The 24,048-nt window shown below is 42.4% G+C and overlaps 1 protein-coding gene across 1 annotated transcript in view; it reads right to left on the bottom strand.

Annotated features, from left to right (window-relative positions):
• The window catches only part of F13A1 (coagulation factor XIII A chain), a 204,771-nt gene that overhangs the window by 136,957 nt on the left and 43,766 nt on the right, over positions 1 to 24,048 (bottom strand). The window contains exon 4 of the mRNA XM_007523293.3: positions 12,065 to 12,316. Within this exon, the coding sequence (XP_007523355.1) occupies positions 12,065 to 12,316 (252 nt within the window). The remainder of the gene's footprint in view (positions 1 to 12,064; positions 12,317 to 24,048) is intronic.

Here is a 24,048-nt window from a genome sequence, read left to right as displayed (position 1 = left end):
ACTATTCCAGCCTTTAGGTTCATGACTAGTCAACAATTTTTTTGGTTCTATATGTTAATTCTTTTTTCAGCCACCAGGTTCCAGATGTTAACATGATGCCAACAACATGATGATGACTTCCCTGGAGAGACAACTCCACCAATGTGTCCTGGAAGCCCACTTTCCCAGAACCCTGCCCCACTAAGGAAAGAGAGAGACATGCTGGGAGTATGGGTCAACCTACCAATTCCCATGTTAAGCGGGGAAGCAATTACAGAAGCCAGACCTTCCATCTTCTGCATCCCAAAATGACCTTGGATCCATACTCCCAGAGGGATAAAGAATAGGAAAGCTATCAGGGGAGGGGATGGGATATGGAGTTCTGGTGGTGGGAATTGTATGGAGTTGTACCCCTCTTTTCCTATGGTTTTTTTCAGTGTTTCCTTTTTATAAATAACAATAAAAAAGTACACCTCACTCAGTGCAAATTCACTCTATTTTGTTGTTTTCTTGTCTTGTGTAGCTGAGTTTTACTAGATCCAGGGGAACATTCATTCACCACATACTATCTGGTGCATATTACTAGAAGGAAAAACAAATGCACAAATCACTGTTGTAAAAACCCAATGGCTTGAATTGTTAGAAGGCAGCCATGTCCAAAAATTAGTAAAGTCATGGGCCCCTTGGAATATACTTAAAATAGACTTCCTAGCTTTATCCAAAATGAAGACCTCAAATCTCATCTGCTCTATTCTTACCTTTAGGTTCCTGATTATGAAACAGTTTGGTTTGCCTTATATATTTTTATTATTTTTTATTTATAAAGAGGAAACACTGAGAAAAACCATAGGATAAGACGGGTACAACTCCACACAATTACCACCACCAGAACTCATATCCAATCCCCTTCCCTGATAGCTTTCCTAGTCTTTATCCCTCTGGGAATATGGACCCAGGGTCATGGTGAGATGCAGAAGGTGGAAGGTCTGGCTTCTGTAATTGCTTCCCTGCTGAACATGGGCATTGACAAGTCAATTCATACTCCCAGCCTGTCTCTCTCTTTCCCTAGTGGGGCAGGTCTCTGGGGAAGTGGAGCTCCAGGACACATTGGTGGGGTTGTCTGTCCAGGGAAGTCTGGTCGGCATCATGTTAACATCTGGAACTTGGTGGTTGAAAAGAGAGTTAATATCCAAAGCCAAACAAATTGTTGACCAATCATGGACCTAAAGGTTGGAATAGTGCAGATGAAGAGTTGGGGGTGGGGGTTCCTCCATTTTGTAGATAGCTAGTAGGCATATTTTAGTTATATTCCAAAGGGCCTGTGGATATACTAGTTTTTTTTTTCTTCCTTTTCATTTTTTCCCCTGAGCCTGAAATCTGATATGCAGGTGTATCCAATGTATTGTCTGGGTAGATGATGTCATGGCTGGAAAAAGGATCAGAAAGCTGGATCAGGGAAGAGAGTAGCTCCCCAATATGGGGAAAGGAAAGAGTATAAATTTTGTTGACTGTAAACCCCATCTTAATACTTTTTCAGCCACCAAGCTACAGATGTTACCATGATGCCAACCTGACTTCCCTGGGCAGATGACTTCACCAATGTACCCTGGAACCCCACCTCCCCAGAGTCCTACCCCACTAGGGAAAGATAGAAAGAGACTGGGGTATGGATCCACCTGCCAACATCCATGTCCATTGGAGAAGCAAATACAGAAGCCAGACCTCTCACCTTATGATTCCCATAATGACCCTGGGTCCATGCTCCCAGAAGGATAAAGAATAGGAAAACCTCTAGTGGAGGGGATGGGATGAAGACTCTAGTGGTGGGAATTGTGTGGAACTGTAGCCCTCTTATCCAATGGACTTGTCATAATTAAATCAATCAGAAAAGGGAAGAAATTCATATGTGTGTGTGCATGTGTATGTGTACGTGCATTTGTGTGTATATGCACACTTGTATATAAATTTGGGTCTGGCAGCTGCTCTCAAATATTTGAGAACTGATAGGAAAGCTCAGAGAATTGACAGTGTCAGAAAGCAACTGGTGATTCCTTAATCCTAAATAATCTCTGGTCAACAACCACCAGCACAAGGAACTGAAGCGGAAAAAAAGATTCCACATGATGTCACTGGTGAGTGTGTCCTGAGAGTTCCTTTCATGTCTCCAAAGCAGTTTTGTACCACACAGACCTTCAATGTGTCTTGTTGTCGACACCCTTCCAGAGTGACTGACAGGAGGTTGGTGGTGAGGAATGATGGAGGTACCTCCTTCATGTTGTTGTCCTCTGGAGAGTGTGGTAGATTCATTATTAAAAAGGAAATCATGGCCTAAGAAATTAAGGGACTGACTTACAGGGCTGGTTTCAGGCATCCTTCAAACTTAGTATTTGCCTCCCCAGCCCTGAGAAAGTGAAGCTTCTTAATAAGCAAGTAAACATGAACACCGAGGACTGGAGAAATAGCTCACTGGGGCTGGGTACTGGTGCTGGTTGAGCACATATGTTATAGTGCACAAGGACCTGGGTTTGAGCAGCCAGTCTCTTCCTGTAAGGGGAAAGCTTTATAAGTGGTGAAACAGTGTTGCAGGTATCTCTCTGTCTGTCTCCCTCTCTATCACCCCCTTTCCTCTAGATTTCTGGATGTCCCTATTCAATAAATAAATAAAGACAAGGGGCTGGGTGGTGGCACACCTGACTGAGTGCACATGTTACAATGCACAAGGACCCAAGTGGTGAGGCAGTGCTGCAGGTCTCTCTCCCCATCTTCCCCTCAATTTCTGTTTATATTTAATAAATAAATAAAATAATAAAATTTAAAAAGAAATAAAGATAATACAAACCATGTTTAAAAGGAGGAATAGCTCACTTGGACAGTGTGCTGCTTTGCCATGTGTGCAGCTCAGGTTCAAGCCTGGCTCCCACCTCATGGAGGCTGCTTTCATACTGTGGTCTCTTTCACTCTCTCTCTCTCTGATTAAAACATGAATACTGAGCTTGTTGAATTTCATATGTTGTATAACCTCTTTGAGAGGAAAGAGATTCATCATTACCCAGGATAAGAGTTGCCTTTTGCTTATCACGTGCGATTTTAAAGTGAAGGCAGGTTCTCTTGCTGAAGCCATGAAATTCAAGTGGATGGGAGCATGGATCAGAGATAGCTAGAGTGCGGGAGTCTAAAGCCAGCATACATAGTCTCTCTGATGAGATGGCATGCTGCACACCTTTCAGAGACATAATGGTTTGGCTTCTTCAAAGAGACCAAATATGTCCCCTTTTTAGAGATGAAGGAATCCTGGGTGAGGGGATTAGGAATTGAGTTCACTTGCCTTCCCTTTACATGAACTACAAATAAAGACAACAGTGAGATACTTCTTCATTCCTGTGAGGATGTCATACAGCAGAAAGGACAGTAACAACAAATGCTGGAGAGACAATGGGGGTAGAAGGATCCTTCTACACAGATGGTGGGAATGTAAATGGGCTCAACTCCTGTGGAAAACAAATTGGAGAACTTTTAGAAGGCTGGAAGTGGGCCTACCCTATGGCCTCCCTTGGGGATATATCCTAAGGAACCAAACACACTCATGTAAAGAAATCTGTGTTCACCTATGTTCATAGCAGCACAATTTGTAATAGCCCAAACCTAGAAGTAACCCTGCCATCCAACAATAGATGAATGGCTGAGTAAGTTGTGGTCTACATACACAATGGAATACTACTCAGCTATTAAGAAAGATAAATTCACCTTCACCTTGTCTTCGATGGAGCTTGAAGGAATCATGTTAAGTGAGATAAACCAGAAAGAGGGGGTTAAATATGGGATGATCTCACTCATGGGTCCGATTTAAAGAATAAGAACATAAAAGAGAAACACAAAGTAATACTTGGAGTGGGTTTGGTGTAAAACATCAAAGCAAAGATTCTGGAGAAAGAACAGAGTGAGTGCTGGGGAAGGGGGGCTTTGTGGTCCTGGTGCATGATGCTGGAGAAGGGCCTAAGCTGGGGAAAGATTGTTTTGTAGACAGCGATCATGGGGAAATGAGAAACTTTAGCCATGTGTCAATGACTGTACTATAAACCATTAACTTCCCTGAGTAAAATGATTAAAAGAGAAATATGAACAACCCTTCAGGAAAGGGTGACTTATGCCAGATGAGTGTAATCACTCTCAGAAGGAATGGTTCCATCTGCAGAGCAAGTGAGACTTGACAGTCTTGTCCTCATGATATTTCTTTCTTGCTCAAAGGATGACAGGAGAAGTGGGGGAAATCCCAGTAGTGCCCTCTGTTCTGGCATGTTCTGATGTGACAGTCCCAAAGTTTTTTTTTTTTTTTTTTTTTGGCCTACAAGAATCCAAACCCACAGTCATACTGTAATGGTTTAATGCAGTCACACTCTAACAATATGCTCTAGACACTTATCTTGTACCTACAGCCTGCAGTGGCTTCCTGACATGCAGTCAGTCAGCAGCGCAGCAGCTGAGCACATTCACACCCCTTGCAGACATGCTTTATTATGGCACTGCTCAAGCCAACTTGGGAAGTTTATTTGATTTGTGATAATTTGCTGGCTTTGCTGGTTAAACACTTTTTAGTGTTCTTAAATATCTTCAGAAGACAGGCCATTATTCATGAAACCATTCTACAAAGAAAACATCAGAATGCTTTACTTAGCAAGTATTCTTAGAGGGAGATTTTGTCCTTGTTGCCCTTCCTTCCTCCCTCCCTTCCTCCCTTCCTCTCTTCTCCCTTCCTTCCTCCCTCCCTCCCTCCCTTCCTTCCTTCCTTCCTTCCTTCCTTCCTTCCTTCCTTCTCCTCCTCCTCCTTCTTTTCTTCCTTCTTTCCTTCCTTCCTCCTCCCTTCCTTCCTTCCTTCCTTCCTTCCTTCCTTCATCCTCCCTCCCTCCCTCCCTCCCTTCCTTCCTTCCTTCCTTCCTTCTTCTCCTCCTCCTTCTTTTTTGGTAAAAGAAAACTTTGCTTGATCTCATGAACTGATTATTTATTTATCTATAATGGCAAGACTTTTCAGTGTAAATTCAAATATTATAAGCTCCCAGACTCACATCTATTTGTTTCTCTCATTATACAAGACAGACCAAAGGATATGGTTTTGGAAAATAAAAGAAGTCACCCTGAATGAGTTGGTGTTTGTCCTTGTCTATTTTCTGTATGATCCTGAGACATGTCTTCCCTAGCACAATCTGTTTTTCTTTCTTGAAATCTGAGGCTGATAATCCTCTCTCTACTTCTTAGCATAGTGGTTATCCATCCAACTAAGCAAATGTTCTCTGTGCATTAGCTCTGTGCTCGGCACCACATGAGGCTGAGAGGAGTCTGCTTTCCAATACACACAATCCCAGGAGGTACTGGCTACCAGCATTCTGTGATGAGTGCAGAAAACGATAAATGCCAGGAATTGTAAACCACATGGCTGGGTTGATGAAGTTAATTCAGGAGTCCACTTTCCAGCCTGTTCCTTTCAGAAACATGTTGCAAACAACTATATTCTGAGAGCACCCATAAGCTAATAGAAAAAAGGCTCACTGTGAACTTTCTGGGGTCTCTCTGTTCATAATGCCACGAAAGTTCTACTCAGTTGAAAGAGGACAAATAGGCCCTAATGATTACAACATAAGGAGAGGTGATATATGCCATCTGTATTACCCAGAAGGCTCAAATATATAATGGCTAATTTTTTTTCACACAGGCACTACTAAAACTTCATAAAAATGCAATGAACCGATGGCTTATTGCTACTGTATGCGTGTGTCATGCTGCAGCAGGGTAGAAAGATGAGCCACTGACAGATTCTCCCCCTCCCCAGCCAAGGAGATGCCTCTACTGTGGATCCTGGTTACATCACGACCATTTAAAAAATAGTTTTCACAGATGTAATTGGTTTTGATTGTAGCTCATGTGTGAAACCTGGGCTAGAAACTCTCTAATGACAAAGACTATGTCTTCTTTTTTAAATTTATTTATTTATTCCCTTTTGTTGCCCTTGTTGTTTTATTGTTGTAGTTATTGGATTGACAGTTGTTGGATAGGACAGAGAGAAATGAAGAGAGGAGGGGAAGACAGAGAGGGGGAGAGAAAGACAGACGCCTGCAGACACCACCTGTGAAGTGACTCCTGCAGGTGGGGAGCTAGGGCTCGACCAGGATCCTTCTGCCTGTCCTTGTGCTTTGGGCCACCTGCGCTTAACCCGCTGAGCTACAGCCTGACTCTCAGACTGTCTTTTTCATGGCTGTATCCTCAGAGTCTAATTCAACACTGACCATTCATATTTGTAGGTGAATAAATCATACCATTGGTTAATACCCATGGTTAATTATGTTGTTAGCATAGGGAGATCCATGCTGCCAATGTTTTTTGGATTGAATGGAGAGATGGCTCTGTCTTGAACATATAAATTCTGGTCAAGGGGCACATGTCTCCGAGAGAAAGTAGGTGTGGTCGCTGTTATCAATAGTCAAGCTGGTGAGTCATTCCATTCTATACAGAAGGGTCTAGCTGTCCAAGTCTAATTACAAAGCAAATCAAAGAAGGTTGTGAATTTCACAGTGAAATGCAAGCTGGTCACAGTTCCATACTCCCTACTAAAAGCATGTGGACATCAGAAACATGTTGGAGTTTTTTTTTTTACATCTAAGTTTAATTAATATAGTAATTTAAAGGAAAATAATGCTAGATTACAAAATTAGAAATGCCAATGTAGTGTCAGATGCTAAGGGGAGAAATAAATCTATAGACATATGGATTCATAACCCTACCATAACATCCTAACAAACTTTTTTTGAAATGGCAAAGTGAAGATTCTATTTAAAGCTTACCTCTAAATAGGTGCAATGAGCCTAAAAACATTTTTAAAATTTTCCTTTTATTGTCCTTTTGTTGCCCTTGTTGTTTTATTGTGATTGTAGTTATTATTGTTGTTATTACTGATGTCGTCATTGTTGGATAGGACAGAGAGAAATGGAGACAGGAGGGGAGGATAGAGAGGGGTGAGCAAGACAGACACCTGCAGACCTGTTCACCACCTGTGAAGTGACTCCCCTGCAGGTGGGGATCTGGGGTCTTGAGCCGGGATCCTTATGCCGGTCCTTGCACTTCGCAGCATGTGCACTTAACCTGCTGCGCTAACATCTGACTCTCCCAAATACATTTTTTGAAGAGTTATACAGTCAGTACAACCAATATTTGTCAAACATTAGTTATACACCAGGTTCTATGTTAAGTAGCAGTGCCGCACTGCTAACTAAGGTAAGGAAATCAGTGATGCTAAGTCTGGCAGGAACAGCTGTGGAAGAAAGACCCTATGACCAGTGCCCAAGAAACAGGCTGGAGAACTGGGCACAATGGGAGGTTGCAGTCTTTCAGGACCCACTATCAGGCACTAGGGCTAGGTGCCCAACCTGGAGCATTCTGGATTTAAATGGTGAAATACAGTCAATAACAAAATATTCCTCGGTGGCCAGAACAATAACATGAATTCATAATTAATATCCAAATCGAGTGCACTTCTGTCTCCAACCCCCCTGGAGAAAGAAAGGCTCCCTCATGGAATGGATCTGAAGCCTGGTTAGGGCTATTAAATTAAGAAAAACTAACCATCAATTCTTCCTGTACCCAGCGCCGCCCTTCACTGCTGTGTTATTGCGATCGATCCCCATTAATGATTTAGTGATTAAGGAGGATAAATTGCCTATGAATGCAAAGTAGCGAAGAGTCCCCAGGAACACAGCTGAGCCGCCTTTTATCAATAAGTACTCTAAGCACCTGTATAATTTCCCACCCAGTGTGTCCTCAGCAACCTTGGACATCACTTCTACTGAGAGGGCAGAGTTCTCAGCGTCTGGTCGACCACAGTGGCTTTGCACAACTCTCGAGTTCTGTTACTTTCCTCTTTCTGTTTTTTTTTTTCTTTTTTCAGTTGGTGGTGGCCCCTCTCTTTCATTTCTGTTCCAACTGTCAGACCAGTTTCTACATGGCTCTTGTGGTGAATTAGCACATGCAAGCTCAAAACTGGCTGATTCTCTGGCTACCTGTTCCTATGTGGGGTTCATCACAGAGATCCTGTCTATAGGTTATGAGTAGAAATCTGGTCTGGGAAAACTGTGTGAGTGAAATAAAGGAATGATCTCTCTCTCTCTTTTTCTTTCTCTCTCTCTCCTTCCTTCCCTCCCTCCCTCTCTCATTTTATGTACATTCTCTGGGAGGACTCAGTATACATTGATAGAAAAATGCAAGAAATTAATATCCTTGGCCTCACCCACAGAGATTTTTAAGGACCCTACAAACAGTACATTGTTCCAGACAAATGAGCTCAGAAGGTTTGAATAGGGAGACAGCCATATTTAAAGCTTCTTATGTGCTTTTGGTATATGGCTGTGGACCCCCACCCTCTCTCTGCAGTGAATTTTCTTTCTCTTGATCATTTTCTATCACCATATGATTATGCTCATTCTCTCCTGTCACTAAAAACTCTCCATTGACCCCTCAGTCTTCATCTGCACTATTCCAGTCTTCAGGTTCATGATTAGTCAATAATTTTTTCAGCTTTATAAGTTAACTCTTTTTTCAGCCACCAGGTTCCAGATGCTAACATGATGCCAACCGGACTTCTCTGGGCAGACGACCTCACCATTGTGTCCTGGAGCCCCACGTCCCCAGAGCCCTGCCCCACTAGGGAAAGAGAGAGACAGGCTGGGAGTATGGATTGACTTGTCAACGCCCATGTTCAGCAGGGAAGCAATTACAGAAGCCGGACCTTCCACCTTCTGCACCCCACAATGACCCTGGGTCCATGCTCCCAGAGGGATAGAGAATGGGAAAGCTATCAGGGGAGGGGATGGGATATGGAGTTCTAGTGGTGGGAATTGTGTGGAGTTGTACCCCTCTTAACCTATGTTTTTTGTCAGTGTTTCCTTTTTATAAATAAAATATTGAAAAAGAACTCTCCATTTTTCAGGAGATAACACTAACTTAGTTTCACTGGAAGTCTTCTAGAAGTTGCGTACTTGTCACCTCCATTTTTCACCCCTTTTATTCTCTTAGAGTCATGCCTATCTCTCTGGTTCCTCTTTCCCTCACCCTGGTACAACAATCACTTCAAGTTCTCCAATTATTTCTGTATTTTCATAATGTCTGACCACTCTCTCTCTTAATCTTGTTCGACTTCAGCAGCAGAATTCCTGAGAGCTAATTACTGTCCTCCTGAATCAATCAGTCTTCCTGGTTCTGGACACCTGGCTCCTCTGCTTTTCTTAAATCCCAGTGGCTACTCCTTCTCTGCTTCCTTTGCTGGACTTTGAAATTGTTTATGACATTAAGTCTATTTTTGGTCTTTTTGCTAAGATTTTTGGTCAGATAGAAAGATGGTGATGGTACTTCTAAACTGAGGAGCTTCCTAGGATGTTGTAAAAATATGGGTCATGTATGTAAAAGGGCTTGATAAAGAGTGTACTTGTGAAAATAAAAAGGGGGCTCTAGCCCTTTTCATTTTTAGAAGAGGAGCCATGGACGTTCAAATGCATGTAAACATGTACAGTATCTACTTTTCACCAGTTGTGTCACACATAAGAGCTGTGATTTGAACAATGTTTGAGTAAACCTAGTTATTAAACATTTGAGGCTGCTAAATAGTTATATGAAACCTCTGATTTTTTTAAATATGAAGAAGGTTAATAACAAGCTCATGGTTCATTTATTTTATAGTATGGATTTTTTTTTCCTCCAGGGTTATTGCTGGGCTTGGTGCCTGCACCATGAATCCACCGCTCCTGGAGGCCATTTTTTTCCCCTTTTGTTGCCCTTGTTGTTGTAGCCTCATTGTGGTTATTATTATTGCCATTGTTGATGTTGTTTGTTGTTGGATAGGACAGACAGAAATGGAGAGAGGAGGGGAAGACAGAGGGGGAGAGAAAGGATAGACACCTGCAGACCTGCTTCACCGCCTGTGAAGTGACTCCCCTGCAGGTGGGGAGCCGGGGGCTCGAACCGGGATCCTTATGCCGGTCCCTGCGCTCTGCGCCACATGCGCTTAACCCGCTGAGTCACCGCCCGACCCCCTATAGTATGTATTTTTAACATGCAATCTTCTTACAATGTTCTACCACCTCCATATCCTTTCTATCTTTCAACCTTGTTAGCTGACTCCTTCTGCATTGGACTCCCAATAATGGTAATTTTGAGGGCTTAGTGCTATAATCTCTTTCTTTTCCTATATTTTCTTCTTTTTTTAAAAATATTTACTTTATTTATTTATTCCCTTTTGTTGTCCTTGTTGTTTTATTGTTGTAGTTATTATTATTGTTGTTGTTGTTGGATAGTACAGAGAGAAATGGAGAGAGGAGGGGAAGACAGAGAGGAGGAGAGAAAGATAGACACCTGCAGACCTGCTTCACCGCCTGTGAAGCGACTCCCCCGCAGGTGGGGAGCCAGGGTTCGAACCGGGATCCTTATGCCGGTCCTTGTGCTTTGCGCCACCTGTGCTTAACCCGCTGCGCTACAGCCCGACTCCCCCTGTATTTTCTTCTTAGTACATGTGAATTCTAAGTTTGTATCTCTGATTTTCACGTCCAGTATCACATACTAAATGTCTATTTGTCATTCCTACAACTGAAAACCAAGGCAGTGACGGAATAGCTAAAGGTCACTTCAGCCTCTCAGTTTCAAAATCTCAGTTGATCTTTAGATCTCTATTCATTAATCTTTCCCACGTCTGTAAATAGCAGCCCACCTACACAGGTACAGACTGTCTTCCATCAGGTTAACAACATGGCAATATAACAATAGGAGTGCACCTTTACCCAACAACCTTGAACATGTCTGACAGATGGGAGTACTGGGTACATGATGAGGTGGTTAGGTGACTGGAGAGCATAAGAGTAACTCATGTCTGTCTGCTATTACTATAGGAGTAGACAGTTAAAGAAAAGTCCAGTCAGATCTAATTGCTGTCGTGTATGTGTTGAAAACAACGTTGTTAACATATCTTATGTATGTAAGTTCGATCAACTCTGGCCCAAATACAACTTAAAAATTTTTTTTATATAAAAAGGAAACATTGACTATACCATAGGATAAGAGGGGTACAACTTCACACAATTCCCACCAGAACTCTGCATCCCATCCCCTCCCTTGATAGCTTTCGTATTCTTTATCCCTCTGGGAGTATGGACCCAAGGTCATTGTGGGATGCAGAAGGTGGAAGGGTCTGGCTTCTGTAGTTACCCCGGCTCCCCACCTGCAGGGGAGTCACTTCACAGGCAGTGAAGCAGGTCTGCAGGTGTCTATCTTTCTCTCCCCCTCTATGTCTTCCCCATCTCTATCCATTTCTCTCTGTCCTATCCAACAACAACATCAACAATAATAACTACAACAATAAAAATAACAAGGGCAAAAAAGGAAATAAATAAATAAATATTAAAAATATTTTTTAAAAAAGAAAGTATGATTCAAAATAGCACTAGATCTGAAGTTATGTTATAGGAAATTAAGCTAGATTTTATATATAGAGAGGCACAGTTCCAGCAGTAATTTTCATCCATTACAAATCTAAGCAAATGTATGGTATCCTATAGATATTTGGGCTTTCTGGTCTGGAACTAGAGGAATGGAAAAGTTCTTTCCTTTATGGACAAGGATAAGCTTCATTTTATGGATTATGAATCCTGCTCTATTTGAATGTCAAATGAATAAACCAGTTTTTAAGCCCATTTTGTTTATAAAGAAATAGCTTAAGATAAGTGATGTCATTGATAAATCCTTCCACAACTTAGTATGCAACTTCAGCCAGTCCTCAACTATCTCCTGATAGAAACTTATAGTAGCAGTGTTGACTTCACCTATATAGCGTTTTCTTCAGATACATTGAGGACAAAGTTCATGCCTTAGTTTCCTCTGTCCGAGGGCAGGTGTTTCTTGTATAATAGTATTGGTAGAAGCAAAGAAGAACTCTTCTATAATAATTGTGCTGTCCTTCCAAAAAGAAATGCATTAGGAATATGGAATATTTATGCATTATGGAATATTTATGGTTTGTTTGTTTTTTAAAAAAAAGAAAAGAAAGTACCCATTTTCCTACCTTCACACCAAGGATTGAAGAGAATGTAGGTATCTGTTTCTTGGTCTCGCCTGGTGCGGATGACGCCATAGGGGGTCCAGATGGCCACATACATGCGGAATTTCCCCACAATGCACTCGGGAGAAGACTGAATGGACAGCTGGACAGAACGGCCTTCATTCATGATGACTTTGGCGCCCCACTTGCCACGTGGCAGCTCTGAGACAACAGGGACGGGGATGTAGGTCCCCTTGTTCTCCATGGGGTAGCGACCTACGAGAAGAAGAAATACAAAGCAGGGTAAGATGTCATGCATCATTTTTGCCCTCACGCTGCCATCTTCTAGCTGATGGTGAGGAATTCTCCATGAGATGAACAACCAGAAGGTTTCATTTCTGCCAGCAACGACGGGATGGGAGCCCAGTGTCTTAACTTGTCAGGAACTCAGGTTTGGCATGTCTATATCACAAAAATTGCCCTATTGACAAGGTCACTGCTCCTTGATTAGTCATGGTATTCATATAGATGAATCAGTATGCATCTGGAATACCCAAACAATAATATAATTTAGAAATTGTTAGGAGGTATTCTGTTATTCCCTGAACAGCAGCCCCCCAAACATGGTAGACAGGTATAATTTCAGTTATGCAATGTTATCTTTAGGGATGAGAAGCAAGTCAGTTTTGTTTATTCTGAACACACTGTCCCATTGCTGTGATGGTGCTTACAGTGACATCATGCTTAGCACTCATTCCTGTTTAACCATTTTGATGATCTAAACATAGTTTTGCAGATAGTCTCATGGGAAATTTAGACATATGTGCCATGGCCAAGCATTCAGGCTCCAGAGAACTATCTAGGTTTGATATTTGTCTCCATTACTTCTTTCCCCTGCAACCTCTGGCAAATTGTGTGGCGTTTACATGTTTCTCCCCCCTCCCTTATTGGAGGGATTAATAGTTTGCAGTTGACAGTAAAACAGTCATTGGTACATGTGTAACATTTCTCAGTTTTCCATATCACACTCTAACCCCCCACCTAGGTCCTCTTCCACCATTGTATTCCAGGACCTGGACACTCCACCAGTTTCTATCCCTTCCCTTTTTCTTCATTAGTCATTTTCTTTACTAGTAATAACAATACTGCCTACGGTTAAATCAAATCACATGTGAAAGATGCTTTGCATGTGATTGCTTCCATTTTTTGTTTGTTTTTTAGAGTTTTCTTTTTTCTTTCTCTTTTTATTTTGCAAGTTCATGTGTATTACTTCTCTAGATTCCTCAAATGAGTGAAACCATCTGGGAGTTGCCTTTCATCCCTTTTCTTTGCTTATTTTGCTAAGCATAATTGCTTCCAGTTCTATCAATTTTGCCCCAAAGGACACAATATCATTTTTTTTGACTGCCGAGTAATTTTGAGTGGAATATATATCCTATAGCTTCTTTAACCATTTATCTGTTGATGGGCACTTTGACTGTTTCGGCTCTGTTCACTGTGAATAGTGCTGCTTTGAATATATATCCCTTTGTATAAGTGTTTGTATGTCATTTGGGTAGATGCCTAAGAATGGGATTGCTGGGTCATGTGGTAATTTCACTTTTATTTGTTTAAAGACTCTTCACACAGCCTTCCAAATGGGCTGAACCAGCTTACAATCCTACTACAAACTTGCCAACACCTGTAATTTTCTCTTTTGTTAATGTAGGTCATTCCCATAGGTGTGTTTGTTTCTTTTAATGCAGAACACATTTTAAATGTTATTTCAGTCCAATACAATACATTCGGGCATTTGACCTTGTTACCAAATTCATTATAAACCAAGGACAGCCCATCTTAACATAAATTCTTATTTATGGTATTACTGTTATCTAGATTAAATCCTTATTTCATGATGTAAACCTCAAAACTAAATGTTACCAGCAGGTTTTCCGAAAAAAAATCAAAGCCTCCAATATTATAGAAAGTCAATTAGGGAGTGGGGTGGTAGCCCAGCGGGTAAAATGCACGTGGCGTAAAGCTCAAGGATCCGGGTTTGAGTCCCCGGCTCCCCACCTGCAGGGGTGTCACTTCACAGGCTGTGAAGCAGGTCTGCAGGTGGCTGTCTTTCTCTCCCCCTCTGTCTTCCCCTCCTCTCTCCATTTCTCTCTGTCCTAGCCAACAATGACAACATCAACAACAATAACTATAACAATAAAAACAAGGGCAACAAAAAGAAAATAAATATTTTTTAAAAATTTAAAAAAGAGAGTCAATTAATAGAGTTTTTTTTAATTCTTTAATTTGGCATTTAATTTACACTTTACCATACACAATAATTAAATACATGGACGTTTTAAATGAGTGCAAATCTTGCATTTACAAACTTTTCAAAAAATGTATTAGACATTTAGTTCTTTTTGACCAGGAAAAAAAAATCAGATAGTAAATCTGCAAATCATTTTGACTGTAAGTTTTCGGGGTGTCTCTCTCCTTCTCCGTCAGGGTGTCCTCCAGGGGAAAGGTATCGGGCTGGTTCTTTCTCGCTCACGACAGGGGTGACACGAAGTAAAAGACACCAGGGGACTCTAGGATTCTGGGACTCAAGGACTCAGTTTCTAGATTCACGCTAAGAGTCCCCTGGTGTCTTTTACTTCGAGGTTATCTTCTCAGACCTCCATCCAAAGATGGGGGTGGTTCTCCCTAAGCTCTATCAGGCTCACACATGTTCCCAACAGTAAGTGGAATAAACTTCAAGAGCAAAGCTTACACAGCACCTCAAGTTTTCTGCATTCAAGCAGTTAGTAATGATGCTTCCCTCTGACTCCCCAGCAGGAGGCAGTGGTGTTGTGGTATGTATACTGTTGGACCTAGAACATCGTATAAGGTGGTTATATAAGTTATAGCAGTGCAGTTCTTTCCAGATGCTTAATCTTAATGAAAATAATATCCTACACAGAGAAAGCCAAGGAGAAAAATTAGAACTCGGGTGCTTTGCCCTGTTAGGGGTATTGGCTAATCAACACATGGAAGGAACATCATCATAAATTTAATAAAGCCTAAAAAATGATTTCTGTGACGGTGCAAAAATACCTAGGTGGTATTCTCAGGAACGTGTAGCGTTCGGCCTCCCAGAAGCCTGCACGTAGATGTACCTACAAGAGCACGCTGGTTACACAGTACCTGCAGCCACACAGGTCCGGTAGTCTCTGGTTTGCGCAAGCTCAGGCTAGGGCCAGGGCATGAAGTGGCTCTTTCCTTCAGAGGTTAAGTTGCTCTCTGGGGCGCCCATCCCAGTTGAAGTGCAGAGATCAAAGGCAATCTTGCAACTAAATGGGCACCTAATTCACTTATAATAGTGGCTCCGAGCGGATGTGGCCACTAAATGTGAGTTGGGTTTAGAGTACACAATATTAAATACTATGTGAGCTTAGGAAAAAAAAAACTTTCAGAGATAAAAATCTATGTGATAATGACAAGCTCAGATTTCTTTAAAGGATGCAAGAGACTGGAGCATGAGCTCCTGAAGGGATGGCAAAGAAGTAGGAGGGCATGTCTGAAGCTATGTGCTCTGAAGACACTGGTTAGTTTAAACATCTGTACAGAACTATTGCCCACTCAGTGTTCAGGATGTAACATCAAGCAAAAAGACTCGTATCCCAAGGAGCTTACAGTCTCTGGAAGAAGTCAATACCTTGAACCAAAATTATTCTCAAGGACCTAGGTTCAAGATCGTGGTCCTCACTGACAAGGAGAAGCTTCACAAATGGTGAAGCAGTGTTGCAAATGTCTCTCTTTCTCTCTTCCTTTCTCTTCCCCTTCCCCTCTTGATATCGCTCTATCTTTTTCCTTTTCTTTTTATTTGAGAAGAGAAAGAGAAATTGAGATGGGAGGAGACACACACACATGTTGTTTTCGCCGGGCTGGCTTCACGGGCGGGTAAAAGACGACCGGGGACTCATGGTTGAGCTGTAGGCAGTATCTCTTTATTCATGCAGGACGCAGCGCAATCTATACCAAGCTAAGCTAAACTAACTAACTACAAACAATCTTGTCCTTATAAATATACTAGCCCAGTAGGGTGGGAACAGGATGCGATGCAGAGAGGGTGGAGAGAAAAGTGACTGGTGAAAATCAGGGTATGACAAGGAGAGGGGGCAGAGCAGGTGAGAATTCTATCAGTAAACCACTAATGCCCTGGAGGGAGTGTGGTGCTTTATGTAAATGTAAAAGTGATTTAAATAGACCCCTTTGAATGGGATCAAAGCAATCCCTATATAGGCATACCAGTGCTTGGTTAAGCAGAAGCCAGGGGGAGCTGGCATACTACCCAACACACACACACACACACACACACACCTGCAGACCCATTTTGTCACTCTTGAAGCATTCCCTTGCAGGTGTGGAGTGGGGGTTCAAACCCGAATCTTTGTGCATGCTGGTATGTATGCTTAACCAGGTGTGCCACCAACCAGCTCCTTTGATATCCATGTCCAGTAAATAAATACATAAATAAGATATTGAACAAGAAAAAAAACACTTAAAAAAAGGAGCCAGTGCCTGCCCTGTTTATGCAACTGTTCCATTTGTTATAGTATGCTATATCAGAGAAACTATCATCTTTGTCTGACTTCCGCAAGTGAAGAAACTAAACACAAAGTCAATAAAACATTTATTCAGGGCCCTGCTATTAGTAAGTAGCAGGGTTGGGATATGAACCCTATAAGTCTGGCTGGAGAGCTTGAGCATCTAACCTCAAAAGCTCTGGACAGATGTACACACAGAAAGTGCTTTAGCATTAGTGAGAACTGTGTTCATATTTCGACTCTACGATTACATATGGGCGCCTCTTTGGGGCACACTGTTTAGCTGTCTGAGCTTCCATTTCCTTGTCCCTTTGTGGTTTGGTTCTGGTAGTGGGGAGAAAGCAGTGAGCTGATGAAAGCTTCCTGCTTGGTTCACAACAAGGGCTGAGCCAGGAGACTGATATTACTTGTGTTTTCAGCATCACAGTTACTGAGATACAGAGGTGGAAGGAAGTAAGATGATGCCTTCTCCCACCTGGTTCTGAGTGAAAGAAAAGTGGGCACCTTAGGAAAGTTGGTACTTCTGAGGGCCAGGCCAAGTGGCACAATGGTTGAGCATACAAATTACAGTGCCTAAGGACCCAGGTTCAAGCCCTAATCCCCACCTGCAGATATTGGCTTCAGGAGTAGTGAAGCAAGTCTGCAGGTGCCTGACTCTCCCTCTCTCTCTCTTTTAAATTATCTTTTATTTATTCATGTTTTTGGCTACTAGAGACAGCCAGAAATTAAGAGGGAAGGGGGTGATAGAGAGGGAGAGAGACAGAGAGACACCTGTAGCCCTGTTTCACCACTGGTGAAGCTTTCTTCCTGCAGGTGGTGTCCGGGGGCTCGAACCCAGGTCCTTGTTTACTGTAACATGTGCACTCAACCAGGTGCACCACCACACGGCCCTGACTCTCCCTCTCTGTATCTTCCCATCCCTTCTCAATTCTCTCTCTCCTGCCTAATAAGAAAAGGAAGGAAAGGAAAATGGAAAGGGAAAACTGGCCACTGGGAGCAAAGGATCCATCATGCAGGTACCAAGCCCCTGCAATAACTCTGGTAGCAATAAAATAACAATAATAATGAGGAGGGAAGAAAAAGAAATGTGGTGTTTCTGTGGAAGGAAGTACTGTGGCCCCATGGGAGCAGAGCAGCTGACCTGTCTCTCACTCAGCCAGCGTGTGGTCAAGAGCCCGGGACTTGCCCTCTAAACTGAGCGCACTTACTCCGCAAAATGGGAAGAAAAATGGTCACAGCGGGTGATAGGGAAGTAAAATCCATAAATGATGGTTATTGTCATTGCTTTCCCATTTTCCTCAGCTTTTCTGATCTTTCTGAGTGATTCTGTCTCTGCTCCAGAGTGGGTTCTCTGACAGGCGACAAACCTATGAAATCTGAACCTACTAACCAAGGTCAGCCTCTGTCAGATTAGAAAAAAAAAAAGACTAATTTTCCTTTCTATTTTATTACCATCAGGGTTATCATGGGGGCTCAGTGCCTACTGCCTACATGACTCCACTATTCCTGATAGTTATTGTTTTGATTAGATAATGAGGGACTGAGATAGAGAGACAGAGAGAAGGAGAGACACCTGCTCCAGCCCTTGTGGACCTCACTCCCATGTACCCCACCATAGGTAGGGACTGAAGTCTTCCATCTAAGCCCCTGAGCAGGGATCACACATGCTCTCTACTGGGTGAGACACTACCACATCCTAATTTTCATTTCCTTCCTTTTCTGAAAATAAGATTTTTTTCTTTCTTTAATTAGTTAGGGCATAGATTGGGAGGAAAGGGAGTATACAAGGAGAGGAGACAGAGAGACACCTGCAGCACTGTTTCACTGCCTGGGAAGCTGTAAGTGGGGACTGGGGGCTTGAACCTGAGTCCCTGTGCATTGTAATATGTGCACTTAACCAGATACATCACTGCCCAGCCCCCCAACTTTCCTTTCAGCAGAAGTTGCTTAGGTATCTCCAAGTTCCCAAAGAGATAACATTTATTTTTATTAATTGAAAGTTTAACTTTATTTATTTATTGTCAGAGAAAGCGAGAAAAGAGAGAGGTGGAAAGAGAAGGATGAAAGAGTGATCAGAATATCATTCAAATCACGTAGAAACAAGAGTTGGAATTGAATCTGGGGCTTCAGCCCTGCAAATCGGAACTCTTAATAGGCTAAGCTAACTCCTTGACCTGTCACTGAAATATTTTAACAATTCCAGGGTCATCATAGATGCATCACCCCAAACCTATCCCCTACTCATAATGCCTGATTTTTGGAGTCATTCACCATCACTTATGCCTTAGAGCAGAAGCTGGTGAGCCAGGGTTCAGTGGCCAGGTAGAGTTTTTCACCTACAGTGTCAATAAAATCTGATTGGAAAACAGTCTGACTCACTTATCTGCTGTTACATAGCTACAGCAGTGGAATGCAGAAGCTGTTACAGGGACCATATACTTTGCAATACCTAAACATTTACTCTCTGACCCTTACAGAAAATACATACCAACCTCTGCCGTAGAGAATGGTGTATTTTTACTTAAGAGGTGATTTAGTATAGCCTCGAAGAGCTGGGTCTAAGAAGAAATTACTATCTCCTCATTTTTCCTTCTGAAGAAAAATGTTACTAAACCAATAAGCAGTACTTGCACTATCAGATGAACATCTTTTAGTTTCCTTGAATCTCCTGGTAAAAATCTTTCACTGCCTCAGAGGGGATGGCAGGCATAGGAAGTTGGTTGTGACTTTGTATCGATGTTACTACTAGTCATAGCTAAAATGTCCCCTTTGATAACTGTCAGAACTGTTGTTTAGAGTTGCCAAGGCAATTTGCATAGACAGAGATGGAAATAAAGTGACAGGCATGAAGGTTTTGTTTCTGGGGGATAGGCTGAAGGATAGTGAGGAGATGCTAGGGTGACAGTAATGAGGAAAATGAGAAGAAGAGCTGGAGAGAGGAAGGGAGAGGTCACTTGCTTGGCAAAGTGCGTGACCCAGGTTTGAATGCCGCTACCAAGTGGGAGATGTCACAGTGCTGGAGAGAGTTCCAGGGCCATCAGAACTTTCTTCTGTCTCGCTCTGAATGAAGAAGTGAGTGACTCAGAGATGTGAAGACACACATGAAGTCCCAGCTTTAGAAAAGAATAGTGAGGGAAGCACCAGGTGGTAGGTAGCACATTACAGGGTAGGAGGACCCAGGTTCAAGCCCCTGGTCCCCACCTGCAAAGGGAAAGGCTCACAAGTGGAGAAGCAGGGCTGCAGGCGTCTCTCTGTATCTCATGCTCTATATCTCCCACTCCCTTCTCAATTTACTCTGCCTCTCTCCAATTATAAATAAAATAAAATATTTTAAAAAAGAATAGATGGAAAGAAGTCAGAGTGTCACTTACTAAGTACCAGGGAGAGACCAGCAGGGAAGGTCTCAGGCTAGAGAGTGTTTGAGTGGGGAAGGTGTCCAAAGTGGCATCAGTGAGAGAAGGGAGAAGGAGAGGAGGAAGAATTATTTACTCATGTGGCAACAGGACACGTGACACCAGGGCATGGGAGGGAAACAGGAACAGGGCGAGATTCTCTTCCAACAGAACAGAAAACAAGCCCAGATTCACAGGCCTTTCCATGTCAGCTCTGTGGAAAGGCTGATTAGTAATGTGAGAGCTGGTGTGTCAACAGGACCTCGGGGTCTTGTCAGGGGCTCCATTATACCATGTTTAATTCTGCAGGTAATGACTGCAGTGACAGTACTGGGGCAGAATTTTCCATGATTGAATTGTGAGCGAGCACGCAGTGACAGAGTAGTATTTCATTTCACCAAATAGCCCTCATCACCCCAGGAAGTAGCGTGTGGAAGAGACCCCACTCAAGTTGCACTGAGTAACACCTATCTGTCAGCACACAGGACGGCCCCTCAGCCATCCCTGCCCAGTCCAAAAGCAGACATTCTGCCCTCTGCAGCTGACCCCAGAAACACACTGGGGTGGAAGCCAAGGAAGCTTGCAGAGGTGTTTGGCTTTATTGTGTGTGTGTGTGTGTGTGTGTGTGTGTGTGTGTGTGTGTGTGTGTTTCTTTTCCAAAACTATGTAACTTTTGTACTAGAAAAAAAATCTGAACAAGAAAATATGAAAGCAAGAAATACAATATCTCTGAAAAGAATGTTTCTCTTTTGTCCTCAGTAACACAGTCTTTGACATTGGACTGCAAAGCATGAGCAAATATAATTACTGATTACCGTCTTCTACACGTATCTGGAACTGGTGCCATCTTCCTGAACGAGGTGGGCATTACCATATGCTCTTAGCTTCAATGCTTGTTTAAATCTGTGAATAAGGGGAATGGGCATTGGCACAGCCAGTAAAGTGCACATATTCCCATGTGCAAGGACCCGGCTTCTAGCGACTGCTCCCCACCTGCGGGGGGGGGGGGATGTTTCGCAAGCGGTGAAGCAGGTCTGCAGGTGTCTTTCTCCCTCCCCCATCCTCTCTCAATTTCTCTCTGTCCTATCCAATAATATATAAATATAATGGCCACAGTGGTGGATTTGTAGTGCTGGCACTGAGCCCTAGCGATAATCCTGGTGACACTTTTTTATTGTTATTATCAAGAGGGTTAATGCATTTGACATATGTATACAATTTCATTATATAATAGCCCCCCCCCCCAATTTTCTTCCTATCGTTCCTCCCCCAGAGTCCTTTGCTTTGGTGCAATATACCAGTGGCAATTAAAAAGAAATCTGCAAATTATTTTTGAGGCCATGAAAGTTACTATATATAAAGCAGACCTCACTTGGGCCACAGGTGAATGTTAATGTGCATCCTCAGCCCTCTCTCCATAAGTGAATACAAAGGCATAGCCACTGAACAGCCAGCATGGAGGGTGAAGCCGGAGGGTGAACAGAACAGACTCCTGGAAGACTGTATCCCTCCTCAGCCTTAGCTCCAGTGGGCCCACGCTTCTACAAGTGCTGCTTCTAATCAGTGTCATTCACCAGGTTGGTGAGAAAAATCGACTTCTAGTTCACAGTCAGCCCTATACAACCTTGGAACAAAGTTGACTCTCAACCATTCATTTTGCAGACTCAAGAATGCAGACAGCATGCCTCGCCTCAGGCAGGTCAGACCCCATGAGGGAACATATGATAACTTAAAAATTAATTTTGGTAGCCAGTGGATGGCATTGGGGGGTACTTAGTGCTTTTACAACAAAAACTCAATATCCTGTGAGGTTTCCAGAAATACAATCACAAGCAGGTGATCAGGAGAATCAAATATTGCAGTAGAAAGAATGATAAAGACTCTGCTTTAGTAGGAGCTAGAAAAGTGTGCTCAGTTTGGGGGGAGGGGGAGTAGGTAACTGTAACAGGGAAAGACACACCTGTCGGCCAGTTTGCTGTGAAATGAAGAAGCTTGTACCTCTGGACACCCCAACTTCTCTGATTCTTTGAAGGTATCATCTGTAGCTCAGGAGGCTGAAATCTATGCTCCCTCTGGGGTTATGCCCAGCTACAGCGCCATTAATAAACTGCCAGGAAAACCCCATCAAGACTTCCTCCTGTTGATTCCCTTCGACACCACTTTTTCTTACTAAAGGGAACCAAAGATTTGCAGATGGGGGAAGCAATAAATGTCGATGGGACTGTTTTGTTGGTTTGTTTGTTTTGTTTTACTTTCCTTATTTTTTCTTTTTGCATATGTTAAGTTCTGTTCAGCACTTCACAAAGGCTTTGGAAGTTCAGCAATGAGATGCATGCAGTAAAGCCATAATTAGTAACAAGTACCCCTGGCTTTTCCATTCCAAGGGTATTTACCACTGGCATATGACTATGTGTGTTTGTTTTTTTTTAAGCTGAGTCCTGACTCCATCTAACTGCAGGCTTCCTTTAATAGTGAATTCTTATAAGAGCATGGTCTCCAAGGAGCCCGTGAATATTTCATGTCCCCAGCTGGGAAGGAAAATTTCATGATGTTAATTTATTTTTCCATTTGATTCATTTGTATTTTCCCAAGACAAACCTTTGGTGTTCAAAATAATCAATCTATTTCCATATGGGCCCTGGAAGTATTTTAGTGACAACATGATGTATGTGTTAGAACTGGAAGGCGGGTCAAGTAGTCATATAACTGGACCAACTTTGTTTTAACAAACAGTCTTAAGAGGGAACGGGAGCATCAGGGACCGGGACAGACTAAGTCCCTGGATTGCTGTAAAAACATCAAGTCACCAAACACAAAAATAAAATACCACCCCTTGGAAGAAGTAATAGAAAAAGCACAGACATCTTAGCTGACAGAAACTAAAAGGAGAAAGATAAACATGTTTAAGAGCAGGTCTGGGGAGAGTACAGTCAAAAATCTTTCCTGCCTGTGGCTTTGAGGTCCCATGTTCAACTCCCAGCACCATCATAAGCAGCTGAGCAGTACTCTGGTCTCTCTCTCTCTCTCTGTCTCTCTCTGCATATTTTCATCTCTGTATCCTTTATATTAAAACATAGATAACATTTAACAAAACAAATGTCTAAAGGGGCCAGTTCTTGGTGCACCTGGGTAAGCATACATATCACCATATGCAAGGACCCAGGTTCAAGCCTCCACCCCATGTCTGTGGGGGAACCACTTCTTGAGCAGTAAAGCAAGTCTGTAGGTGTCTGTCTCTCCCTCCCATCTCAATTTCTCTCAGTCCTATCCAATAAAATACAAAGAAAGAAAAAGAAAGAGAGAAAGCAGAAAAGAAAGAAAGAAATAGAAAGAGAAAGAAAGAAAGAAAGAAAGAAAGAAAGAAAGAAAGAAAGAAAGAAAGAAAGAGAGAAAGGAAGAAAGGTGGAATGGCTGCCAGGAGTGGTGGATTTCTAGCGCCAGCACTGAGCCCCAGGGATAACCCTGGTCAGGTGCGGGGCTATGTTTTTTTTTTTTATTGGGGAATTAATGCTTTACATTCAACAGTAAATACAATAGTTTGTACATGCATAACATTCCCCAGATTCCCATTTAACAATACAACCCCCACTATGTCATTCATCATCTTTCATGGACCTGTATTCTCCCCACCCACCCCAGAGTCTTTTACTTTGGTGTAATACTCCAATTCCATTTCAGGTTCGACTTGTGTTTTCTTTTCTAATCTTGTTTTTCAACTTCGGCCTGAGAGTGAGATCATCCCATACTCATCCTTCACAGCCAGGTGCGGGGCTATGTTTAAAAGCAAATTATACAAGACCTTATGAACCTGCCAGTTCTGTTGAGCTATTGAAAAAAATTCCTGATGCATAGAAAACACAGAAAAAATATGTCCTAACATTTTGATAACCCAATACTTTACACCTTGCCAGCAGGAGGCTCTGTATATCTGTTTTTAAGATGTTCCCCAAAGGAAGAAAACTTCCTGGCAATGTCGATTCTATAGCTCCAACCAACTGGTGGAGAATATAATAGGGACAGAAACTGAATTTTTATCTTCCTTTATTTATTT

This window comes from Erinaceus europaeus, chromosome 4 (genome assembly GCF_950295315.1).
Source record: "Erinaceus europaeus chromosome 4, mEriEur2.1, whole genome shotgun sequence".
NCBI classification, from domain to species: Eukaryota; Metazoa; Chordata; class Mammalia; order Eulipotyphla; family Erinaceidae; genus Erinaceus; species Erinaceus europaeus.
This window is presented reverse-complemented; position numbering and strand designations above follow the sequence as displayed.